Genomic DNA, 12,241 nt, shown 5'->3' with positions numbered 1-12,241 from the left:
GTTTTCTGTATAAAATATGAATGTGGTTTTTGTAGCACACCCTGAGGGTCCCACCATGATGAGAATTAGTGCAAGAGGTTTCTGTCTGTCAGATGAAGTGTTTTGGTGGAGGGGATCATGGCCACTCACCACCCAGAAAGATTCAGGTTGGCTGTGGGCCTGGTCCTTGGCCAACCTTGAGAGCCTAGCAGTTGGAGGCACCAGGGCCCTCCACCAACAGGCACTTGATGAGCTTCTGCTCTAGGTCAGGTGTCACGTGGTACTCTGGGGACTCAGAATCTTGGACCTGTATGTTTGTATTTTTCCATTAAGTTTGGAGATTTTTTCCAGGTGTTATTTCTCCAAATATTTTCCCTCTCTTCTCCTTTTGGTACTCCAGGGACATGTATATCAGGAACTTAATGTCCCTGAAGCTCTGTTCTTTTTTTTTTTAGCCCTAGCCTCTTTTCTCTTCTTGCTTCCACTGCATAGTTTCAGTTTTTTATCTTTAAGTTCCCTGATCTTCTCTTCTGCAGCATCTAATCAGCTATTAAGCCCATCCAGTGATTTTTTCATTTCATATATGTGTTTTTCAATTCTAGAGTATCCATTTGGATTTTTTATAGTTTCCTTTTTTCTTTTGAGATTCTCCATTTGTTCCCTCATTAAGTTCATGTTTTCCTTGAAATCCTTGAACATATTTATAATTAACTATTTTCAAATCTTTGTTGGCCAATTTCATTATCTCCATCCCTTTTGAGCTGATAAGCTGATGTTTTATTGGTTTATGACCACGTTTTCCTGCTTATTTATCTGTCTGGTAATTTTTTATTATATGTTGGACATTATGAATGTTGTTGAGAGTATTTTGCTCTCTTCTTCAACAGAGTACTGAGTTTTGTTTCAAGAGGCAGTTAATTTACTTAGAGATAAGCATGGTCTTTTAAAAAGCCTTATTTTTAAGCTTAGTTGGGACAGGTCTAAGGTAGCCCTGACTGGAGGGCTAGATTAGGTCTATATATAAGGCATGGCTTTTCTGGAATTTCTACTGAATATTCAAGAGTATTCAAGAGGATCTCTCTACTCTTGCTGTTTGGAACTCACAGATCTCCCAACCCAGACCTATGTAACTCTCTGGTAGTTATTCAGCTCACAGTTCCATGAGTTTTTTTATGTTTTGTTTTTTCCTGAAAGTTATATTTTGCCCTGTTTCATGGAGTCTTGCTCTGCACATGTGACGTTTAGGACTCAGCCTAAGTCCAATATTTAGAGTGTTTTCTCTCTGCACTGCTTCCTTTTCTCTGGTACCTTGTCATGCAAATTCCTGAGGAAGTAAAGTTCAATAACCCTGAACTATAATCTTTGTCTCCACAGTCCAAAAAGTACCTCCAGGCAGAAGGCTAGAGTGACTGTGGGGCTCATCTTATTTGTTTCTCTTCTTTCAAAGATCACAGTAAATTTCATACATTTTACCCAGTTTTAGAGTTATATTTTATCTAGTCTTATGGCAGGTACTCTAACTGGTATAGTTACTTTTATGGCAGTTGCTCTAACTGGTATAGTTGTTTATACCAGTTACTGTGTCATTGGTCAGAAGCAGAAATCTCATTCTTTTGTATATTTATGCTCACATTTTGACACATTCCAAAAACAATACATGGTAGTATTTGGTAGCCATTGAGGTAGCAGGAAACTCAGAAAGCGGGATTTGAGAAGCCAGTGAAGGATGTTTTTGAAGAAAGGGAGTGATCTTTCTGTTTTCAGTACTGCTGAGGGGGTACACATGGATGTCATCAGTGATACACAGAGACATGGTTCATTCATTGTAACTGCTGTATAAAATTCCATCACGTGAATAGAGAAAACCCACTTCTCTATCTCCTACCATTTAGGTGAACATTTGCAGTGAACGTTCTTGAACATGTCACTGATCTGAGTACATGTGGGCGAGTTTCTCTTTGAAACCTATCTAGGGGTGGGATTACTAGATCATTAACTAGTATAATTTCAACTTGACAAAACAGTACCAGATTGCTTGGAAAAATAGTGGTGCCAGTGTCTGTTCCTACCTTCAGGGTTCGAGAGACCCCCATTGCTTCACATATTCACTGTTTGCTATTGGAGATTCTAAAATTCTTGCCAATCTAAGGAATGAAAAGGTATGTGATTGTTACTTCAATTCACCTTTTCCTAAATATTAGTGAAGTTGATTGAGTGTCTTGGCTATCTGGGTTTCCTCTCACGTGACCTGACTGGTAATATCCATTAACTAGTTTTCCATGGAGTTGTCTTTTTTGGGTAAGATTTCTTTCTATATTCTGGATACTAAAATCTTTGTCTATTAAATGCATTGCAAATATTTACTCCCAGTCTGTGATGTGTCTTACTTTGTACAGGTGAGAAACAAACATTTTTAGCTTTCCTGAGTCAGGTCTGTTGATTTATTTTATGTTTTTTGTCTTATTTAACCAATCCTTCACAGTACTGAGGTCATAAAGATACTTATCTGTATTTTGTTTTTAGACTTTTAAATGCATTTATATAGATTAATACAAATGAAATTTATTCTCTGTGTGGCATGAGGTAGGATTTTTTTCCCCCTTGTTGGAAAAGACAAATGTCCTAACCTTGCCAGTGTTTTCTCACTGATCTGGACTGGCATTGCCATCACATCCAGGTTCTCACAGTGAGCTGGGTCTGTTTGGGGCTCTCTTTTCCTGTTATTCTGATCATATTGCCTCTTCTCATAGCCATACCTGAAAGTTTTCATTATTGAACTTTAGAAAACGTTTGATGTCTGGGAGGGTAAGTTCGGTAAAGGAGTGGGAATCTTATTTGCTTTTTCACTTTGAAGTCATCGGTCTTTTAAACAACCGTCTATAATTATTCAAAACAGCCCTGGCTGAACTTAGGAAAAATCCACTTGCTGCCCAGACCTTTCTAGGACTGATCAATGGCGAGGGTGGCTTCGCTTTTGTATGAAACTCTGGGCACTTTTACTTCTGCCTTTGCCCTCTCCCTGTCCTGCCAACTCTCACCTCTGGGTTTTTAGGTTGTGATGTCTCTGCACCAGGGGCTGCTATTGGGTCTTCCGGTATTTACATGCGGGCCTGCGGTGGGTGTTTTGCGACTGGGCGGCAGTACCTCTCCTGTTGGTTACTGCCAGCCAGACCACAGTGGCAGGCCTGACGGAGTCTGGGGTTTCCTGTTGCCTCACCGGTGCTGAGACCCTGGATTCCAAAAATAAATGCACGAAAAACCACTGTGACCTCACGGTCTGCGCTCGCAGGGTGCTCTGAGCGCCGGACCGTCTTCACCCCGGGGCCCGGCCTAGCGGGGGCTCTGCTCCCCTGGAGACTGACGGACAGGCTGCCTGAGCGCTCGCTGTCTGTCCCCCCTTTCTTCAGGCAGTCACCCGCAGGGCCAGGGTGGCTCCCGCCGAGAGGATGAGCAAATTCTTGAAACACTTCACCGTCGTCGGGGACGACTACCACGCCTGGAACATCAACTACAAGAAGTGGGAGAATGAGGAGGAGGAGGAGGAAGAAGAGCAGCCGCCGCCCACTGCCGCCTCGGCCTCGGCCGAGGAGGGCAGAGCCACTGACCCCACCCCGGCCCCGGCCCCTGTGCCCAGGCCCCGCCTAGACTTCAGGACCACTTTGAGGAAGCTCTTCAGCGCCCACAGGTTTCAGGTAGGTGGGCAGAGGCCCAAAATGCCTTGGGTGGGGCAGAGCCATCAGCCCCAAGTCACGAGGTCAGGTAGGGGCCCATCTCTGTCACCAGTTCCTTCACTCCGCAGATGCCTACCCAGCACGGATCCTGTGCAGGGCAGGTCCCCTGTTGTCAGGGGCAGAGTAAGTCCTAATCCAAAAGTCAATTAAAAATTCATCACCTGATGAATCCATTAAACAAAATGTGCTCCATCCCTACTCAGCTGCAGAGAGGAATGGAGCATTGACGTGTGCTGTAGTTTGGATGCCCCTTGACAACATGATCCTAAGTGGAAGAAGCCGGACACAGAAGGCCACATGTCTCGCAATTCCATTCACGTGCAGTGTCTTGAATGCATACATCCGCAGAGACAGCAGAGTAGAGGGCATGGAGGGGGGAGTGACCGCTCAGTGGATGTAGTTTCCGGCTGAGGTAACGAAAATGTTCTAGAACTGGATACAGTGATGGTTGAACAACCTTGTGAATGTACTTAAGGCCTGCGAACTTTATGCCGACCGTAAAGGAGTGAACATGTTAAGTTTTGCAATGTTAAATGTTAAGTTATGCAAAATTTACCCCCTACACACACAAAGGAAATGAAAGGATAAATTGGGGGGTGGGTGCAGTCTCTACTTTTCTGAAGTGATGCTGAAAATATCTGCCTGGCGTAACCAACCCGCCACCAATCTCTAGGTGTGGTTATGGGGAGACCCTGAGAGGGAGACACAGGCTTCAAAGAGTAGCAGAAGGAATAGGACTTCCTGCAGGGTTCAGGGTCAGTCCCAACGTGAGTGGAGTCTGGCCAGCCCTGTCTGAACCCCATCCCGCCACCCCAGCGTGGGTGAGCAGGTGTCTGGAAGCATGTTCTGAGACCCAGCAGAAAGCGGGAGGCTCCTTGTCAGCCCAGTCTGTCAGTTCCCAGAATGGAACTCTTTGAGGGCCCCTGCTGCAGGTTACCCCCCTTCAGCCATGATAACCCAGCTCCTCCCTGGAGCTGGTGTCCCTTCTGAAAGTAGAGAGAAGCAGCCCTTGCCTCTCCCATCACTGACTTTGTTCCAGAGTAAAAGAGAAGGAATTATTTTGGTCTTTTTTTTTTTCCACTCTTGTGTGACTTACAAAGCAGGCAACCAAGCACTCCTGGCAGCTCAGCACTTTCCTCTGTAGCTCTGACAGAAGAGGAAATGTGGTATTATGTTGTTGGGGTTGAAATCCCAAACCCTCAATTTCAGGAGCAGAAGGAAGGAGCCAGCTTCCTCCCAGCTGCAAGAGGAGCCCTGGGGAGGTACCCCCTCTCCTGACTGGACCCCCAGGCCACGTGGCTCTGGGGAAAAGCATAGGAGAGGTGTTTATTCATTCACTCAACAGTCACTTTTTAGCTTCTGCTATACACCAGGGTCATGGCAGTGAGCGTGATGGACACATCCCTGCCCTCACTTGCAGAGGATGGATGCTCCGTGGAGAGATGGGCATTCCAGAAATCAGACAGATGCTGGATACAAGTGGAGGGAAGCCCTCGTCAGGGAAACGGGGGTGGCTCTGAGAGATCCTCGGGGTCGGGGAGACCCAATCGAGGACGTGAGGCAGAGCAGGTGATACTTCACCTGACATCACGAGGCTGGGCAGGAGTGAGGTTTGTGGATGGGAAGGGAGGTGCTTCCCAGGCAGAGGGGCCGTGTTTGCAAAGGGCCTGAGGGAGGAAAGAGTCTTGAGCATTGCAGGAATTGAGAAGGGTCCATGAGGCTTGTGCGTATCCAGTAGTGGGAACAGAGGCTTTGGAAGTCCACCCAGCGGCAGTGGGCAGCCATCAGAGTCCGAGTGTGCGGTGGGGAGGCAGCGACAGGAGCAGTTTGGAGAGGAGCCCAGACTGGAAGCAGGGAGGCTACCTCGGGGTAGGGAGTAAGGATTCAAGGGCTTGATCTCTGCAGATAGAATCCGCATGCAAGAAGAGTCTGGAATCGATCTCTGCAGATAGAATCCGCATGCAAGAAGAGTCTGGGATCCCCTCTCTTGGGTGCAGTTTCCACCTGTTCCCATGGTTTGAGGTGACCAAGGTGACATGATATATAGTTGACTGTTGTCACTTCTCACAGGATGGCACAACCAACCAAAGGAGAGAACTTGGGGTGAGTCAGGCCTCTGTGGTAGGCACAGACAGGCAGGGGAGCATGGCCAGGAAGGCCAGGAGGAGCCTCACTTTTATCACCTGCTGACCGTGGCCAGGCCGTCTGCTGAGCGCACCTCACACTTTTATCTCGCTCGATGCTGCCATTGTCAGTCGGGGTGGAAAATGCAGCAAAGTCCCATCTCCCCCGGCAGGACACTGAAGCTTGTTAGAGTTAACGCCAAGGCACAGCAGAGCTGAGAGCTGTACCCAAGGTCCAGGCTAACAGGGGAGCCGGCTCAGGACTGGCTGCCCCATAGCCCGCTACACCCTGCACCTCTGGGTGCTGCTGCTAGGGATGGCTGTCTTCCAGTGAGGATTTGGAATTAACCCACTTCCCTGAGTTCTCAGCCTTTTCACTTGTGATGTGGGTCCCCTCAGAACTTGTCCTGCCTTGTGAACTGGTGGATTCAGAGCCTTAGGGGTCAGTTCATAGAGGCCGAGGTTGGGACCCAGGCACTGTAGTTTTGTGACCTTGGGTCTGTCTCTCGAACACTTTTTAAAACTGAGGTGAAATTAAAATTAAGTAAATAATTTTATGATCAAATTAATCATTGCAAAGTGGATAATTCAGTAGCATTTATTTAGTACATTCACGATGTTGTGCAGCCATCACCACTATCCAGTTCCAGAACACTTCCATCACCCCCAGAGAGACCCAGTACCCAGTAACCCCCAGTCCCCGACAAACCCTAATCTACCTTTTGCCTATACCGGGGCATTTCATGTAAATGGAACCCTACCATGTATGTGATCTTTTGTGTTTGGCTTCTCTCACTTAGCATCATGCTTTCTAGGTTCATCCACACTGTAGCGTCCGTCAGTGCTTCATTCCTTTTTACAGCTGAGTATCCAGTCTGTTTTTAATATCTCTGTGCCTTGCTTCTAGACTAGATAAGCTCTTAGATCCCTTTACCTCCAACATGAAACCAAAGAGGGAGGGAGGGAGGGAGGAAAGAAGGAAAGATGCTGTCTGAGGCTTGAGTCTTCATTAAGCTACTGAATTCGGATTTGTGTGAATATCTCATTACAGAGCACTTTGCCATACAATTTTCAGCAGTAAACCATGTCATCAAATACTTTAATTAGTGACATAATTGTTACAGGTCGAAATGGTAAAAAAAAAAAAGTTTAATAGTCCATTCTTTATAGGCCTGAACTGGTTCAATTGCGACCTGAAACTGCAGAAACTGCCAAGATAACGGCAGACTAATTCTCAGAGGTCAAGATCTATCTGCCTGACAGTGTAAGAGGCAAGGCCCCCGGGGAAGTAAGTGACAGTCCAGTATGTTCAGGGGAAGAAAGAGGTCACACAAGTGTCAAGGGAAAGAAGAGGAGCCCCCCACCCTGGGGTTCCTCCTGTAGCTGCCACTTCCACCACTCCCACCTCATCCCTGTGGTCTTCCCAGAGGCCATCACCTCCACCTCCACCTCCACCTTCACTATCCGATTCACCATCATCACTGCCTCCGTCACCATGACCACCCGCACCGCCATTGGTGAGACCACCCACTAACTTCACTAACTTCACCCTGGTCCCCTTCCCTCAGCTCCCCGCTCCAGCAGGTCACAAATCCCACGAGATTGTCTTTCCCTCAGCAGCTCCTCTGTTTCCCAGGACACCCAGAACTCCCTGCCCCCTCCCCCACAGTGAGCACATGGGGTTGGGGTGGGCACCTCAGGTCTCCACTCTGAAGCTGTTTGACGGGCACAGTGGACGTCACCCTAACCCAGCTGCCTGGAGGAGGCGTCCCTAGAGATCCTCCCACAGCTTGGGTCTCTGAGGCTGGATGTTTTATTTATTGAGCCCTGGCAAGAACAATTCCCAGAACTAGAAACAAAAAAGTTTTAAAAAAATTACTACTCATTTTTTGCCATCTAGGCGTTAGCAGTTTGGTTCAAGAGATACTGAGAAGCAGTGAACTTCCAAGTTAAGAGAAAGACCAGTGGTGACCAAGGGTCAGTCAGTGAGCTGCACGGAGGCTTTAGGAGGACAGGCACGGCCCCGGGCTGGAAGGAGGGGCTCCTGTGAGAGGAGCCAGCCCCCAGCAGGCCTCCTGTGAGGCGCTGGAGCTGCTGTGGGCAACTGGCCTCCCATCCTTGACCTCCAGGTGTTAACAGCCCTTAGAGATGGAAGGAAGGTCCCTGTTTAGGTCTCATGGTTTCTTGCTTCTTCCGTTGGCCCACAGGTTATCATCATCTGCCTGGTCGTCCTGGACGCCCTCCTGGTGCTTGCCGAGCTTGTTCTGGACCTGAGGATCATCCAGCCCGACAAGAATAACTATGCCCCCAGGGTAGTGTGTCCACAGCCCTTTAACATGGTTCACTCTTGTTACCTGCACTGAGGCTGGGCGGAGGGGGCAGCACCCACAGAGAATCAACCAGGGCTTCTCTGAGAGTAGTTTGATGGGGTGCTTTCAGTCAAAGAGCAGAGCACATGTCTTCCTTTCCCAGTTGTAGATATGAGTTCCCTACAAGCAGGAGACCTCAGGTCACTTGATGGCTTGCAGGCTTGCATCCTGCGCTGTCCAAGACACTGAGCTGGAGTCTGTCACTGATTCTCAAACCAGGAGAATGATTCCTTCCCATTCCCAGAGGAGGACGGGCTGTTTGTCCTCCTGTCAACATGCTGACGTGGTCCCTGTGCTGGAGCCACTGGGGGGACACGCCCACCATTCATTCCCTGATTCACAGTTACTGCCTGGCCCATCCCGGACAGTCATCCAGAGGGCAGTGGGTGCATTCTGTGACCCTATCACCAGTAACTGGGAGGAGGCCAGGGGCTAAAAAACATCTCCCCACACCCTTTGAAAAAAAATTCAGTGGGTTGTGCATAAGTGTCTTTTCAACTGGCAAAAGGGCAGGAAGAAAACATTAAACCTCCTTCCTACTCGTGGCCCCTTTGACCAAGGCAGTCGTTAACGTTCTCTTCTGTGACACTTGAGTCCTCCCGTAGATGGGTAATCTTTTCTCCCTCTACTGTTTAATAGAATCAGTAACTTACCACCTATGCTCACTGTCTTGTGCCTTTTTTCTTTACTTTTTATTATGAAAAATGGCAAACATACATTTTTCTGTATTTGCTTTCTTTATATACATACCCACAAGCATGCCCATATATTTTTGACCATTTGAAAGTCACACATCATGACACTTCATCGCTGAGTACTTCAACAATGCCTAAGAATGAGGTTTTTCTCCTATGAACCATAATAGCATTATTACACCTAAAAAAGTTATAATTCCGTAATATCTAATAACCAGTTTTCATTGAAATTTCCTCTTTCATAGTGCTTTTTTTTCCAAACTCGATTTCTGACATTATATTTGAGCTCTTTTAAAGTTAAATTCACTCAGTTGTGTCCAGCTCTTTGTGCCCCAAGGACAATACAGTCCATGGAATTCTCCAGGCCAGAATACTGGAGTGGGTAGCCTTTTCCTTCTCCAGGGGATCTTCCCAACCCAGGGATCAAACCCAGGTCTCCCGCATTGCAGGAGGATTCTTTACCATCTGAACCACCCTATTCCTTTATTCTGTTTCCTGTATAACACAGGTTAGATCAAGAGGCTTAAAAAGCAAGAGTTCTTCAAGGGTGGGCTATTTTTTCTCTATTTTTAAATCTCACGGCTGCTTGGGCCAGGGACCCACTACTAGTCTGCTCACTTGGTTCAGGTTGTAAACACTGAGCTGTTGCACTGTCCAGGGGCACTTTTCCCTTTGCAGTCATAAATAATCCGCACGGAGACACTTCCATGTCATACAGACTTCTTCCCCAGTTGGCATCCACTGATGATCATTGTGTGAGTCTGTGAACACACTGGCTTGCAAACCAGTGATTTCTAATAATGCCTTTCCTTCTACATTGACTAATCAGTATCCTTTTATCAGTTCAGTTCAGTTGCTCAATGTTATCTGACTCTGCAACCCCATGGACTGCAGCACTCCAGGCTTCCCTATCCATCACCCACTCCCGGAGTTTACTCAAACTCTGTCCATTGAGTCAGTGATGCCATCCAACCATTTCATCCTCTGTCGTCCCCTTCTCCTCCTGCCTTCAACCTTTCCCAGCATCAGGGCCTTTTCAAATGAAGTCAGCTTTTTGCATCAGGTGGCCAAAATATTGGGAGTTTCAGCTTCAGCATCAGTCCTTCCAGTGAATACTCAGGACTGATCTCCTTTAGGGTGGACTGGTTGGATCTCCTTGCAGTCCAAGAGACTCTCAAGAGTCTTCTCCAACACCACAGTTCAAAAGCATCAATTCTCTGGCGTTCAGCTTTCTTTATAGTCCAACTCTCACATCCCTACATGACTACTGGAAAAACCATAGCTTTGACGAGATAGATCTTTGTTGGCAAAGTAATGTCTCTGCTTTTTAATATGTTGTCTAGGTTGGTCATAGCTTTTCTTCCAAGGAGCAAGCGTCTTTTAATTTCATGGCCACAGTCACCATCTGCAGTGATTTTGGAGCCCCCAAAAATAAAGTCTGCCACTGTTTCCATTGTTTCCCCATCTACTAGCCATGAAGTGATGGGACCGGATGCCATGATCTTTGTTTTCTGAATGTTGAGCTTTAAGCCAACTTTTTCACTCTTCTCTTTCACTTTCATCAAGAGGCTCTTTAGTTCTTCGCTTTCTGCTGTAAGGGTGGTATCATCTGCATATCTGAGGTTATTGATATTTCTCCCGGCAATCTTGATTCCAGCTTGTGCTTCATCCAGCCCGGCATTTCCCATGATGCACTCTGCATATAAGTTGAATAAGCAGGGTGACAATATACAGCCTTGATGTACTCCTTTTCCTATTTGGAACCAGTCTGTTGTTCCATGTCTATTTCTAACTATTGCTTCTTGACCTGAATACAGATATCTCAGGAGGCAGGTCAGGTGGTCTTGTATTCCCATCTCTTTAAGAATTTTCCACAGTTTGTTGTGATCCACACAGCCAAAGGCATTAGCATAGTCAATAAAGCAGAAGTAGATGTTTTTCTGGAACTTTCATGCTTTTTCAATGATCCATTGGATGTTGGCAATTTAATCTCTGGTTCCTCTGCCTTTTCTAGATCCAGCTTGATCATCTGGAAATTCACAGTTCATGTACTGTTGAAGCCTGTCTTGGAGAATTTTGAGCATTACTCTACTAGCGTGTGAGATGAGTGCAGTTGTGTGGTAGTTTGAGCATTCTTTGGCATTGCCTTTCTTAGTGTGTATCACAAGAACACAGTCATTCTTTTCAGTGTTCAGTTTCAAATGGTCCCAGATTTGGTCACTGTGAGCCTCTATGGGCCAGGATGATGTCTCAACTCTTCATATTTTCCCTGCCCCAGAATGGAAATGGTTATTTTAGTGAAGACTAGTATTTATAAATCTAGATCTGGGAACTCTCTTCATTTATCATCCACCTTGGTGATCATTTCTAGTAAATACTTACGGATCAGCCTTGGTCTTTTGAACAACTGTGTAGTACTCCACGAGGAGGTACTGAAATGCTTTTAAATGAACATTGCGGGGGCGGGGGCGCTCCGCTCCGCAGAAAGAGAGAGGCAGTGGAACTTCCCTCAGCAAAACGGAGGCGTCCCGAGGAGATGGGAGCCTGCTGTCCGCCAACCCAGCCCCTCTGCGAGCAAAAGACAATCACACGACCAGGGGTTCCGTCTAAGCAGTTCTGCTTTATTGCCCCAAACTCTTGGTTTATATAGGCAAGCAAGGGGGGTTTGGGGAGGGATTTTCCATAGTTGCACCAATCATGTTAAAGGTCAAATCATAATATGCCATAGTTGCACCAATCACATTAAAGGTCAAATCTTAATATACCATAGTTGCACCAATCACATTAAAGGTCAAGTCGTCATGGGCTTCATTGTAACAGGAGTCTATGGTGATCACAGTAGTCTATGCTGTCCACGTGCGCAAATCAAGAGAGCCAATCAAAAGTTTTGACAAACAACTTCCGCCATGCCCTCATCTCTTCCGCCAGGCGCTATCTTAGCTCTAAACGGCAAAGCTAGCCCTTCTTTTTTAAGGTTTCCCATGGCCCCACAGAACATTTCTGTTGTTCTACAAACAATGAAGAAAATCGCCTGTTCTGCAAATAGTGCTGCAGTAAATATCCTTACTGTCTTTGTGCCCATGTGAACTTAGCTGTATGATAAATTCCCAGCAGCGTAGCCGCTGGGCCAAAGGGCATGGTGGATGTTTTCAGTTCTGCCATTGCCTCATTGCCCTGCAGGGAACAATGTCTGTGCTGTTCCCAGCTACAGTTGGAGCCTGAAACCAGTGCCTGGTGCTGGCAGGAATGCGGGATTGGTGAAGGGAATGGATTCTCTCTGGTGACGGGGCAGGTACATTCAAAGCTGGCTCATCCGTGTGAACCAGCTCAGCCCGTGATCAGCC

General features: G+C 46.8%; 1 protein-coding gene across 10 annotated transcripts in view; it reads left to right on the top strand.

The window, feature by feature from the left end:
* The window catches only part of HVCN1 (hydrogen voltage gated channel 1), a 31,864-nt gene that overhangs the window by 16,487 nt on the left and 3,136 nt on the right, over nt 1-12,241 (top strand). For 7 of the 10 annotated variants that reach the window (XM_069557852.1, XM_069557855.1, XM_069557853.1 and 4 more), the window contains 2 exons: nt 3,387-3,671; nt 8,041-8,145. In XM_069557852.1, coding sequence (XP_069413953.1) covers nt 3,387-3,671; nt 8,041-8,145 — 390 coding nt within the window. Of the gene's footprint in view, nt 1-1,871; nt 1,926-2,054; nt 2,139-3,386; nt 3,672-8,040; nt 8,146-12,241 lie in introns of those variants that run through there. The other 3 variants (XM_069557858.1, XM_069557859.1, XM_069557850.1) reach the window with 2 other exon arrangements.

Source organism: Ovis canadensis, chromosome 17 (assembly GCF_042477335.2).
Source record: "Ovis canadensis isolate MfBH-ARS-UI-01 breed Bighorn chromosome 17, ARS-UI_OviCan_v2, whole genome shotgun sequence".
Classification (NCBI taxonomy): domain Eukaryota; kingdom Metazoa; phylum Chordata; class Mammalia; order Artiodactyla; family Bovidae; genus Ovis; species Ovis canadensis.
Note: the sequence above shows the minus strand (reverse complement) of the source record. Positions and strands in the feature narration are given on the sequence as shown.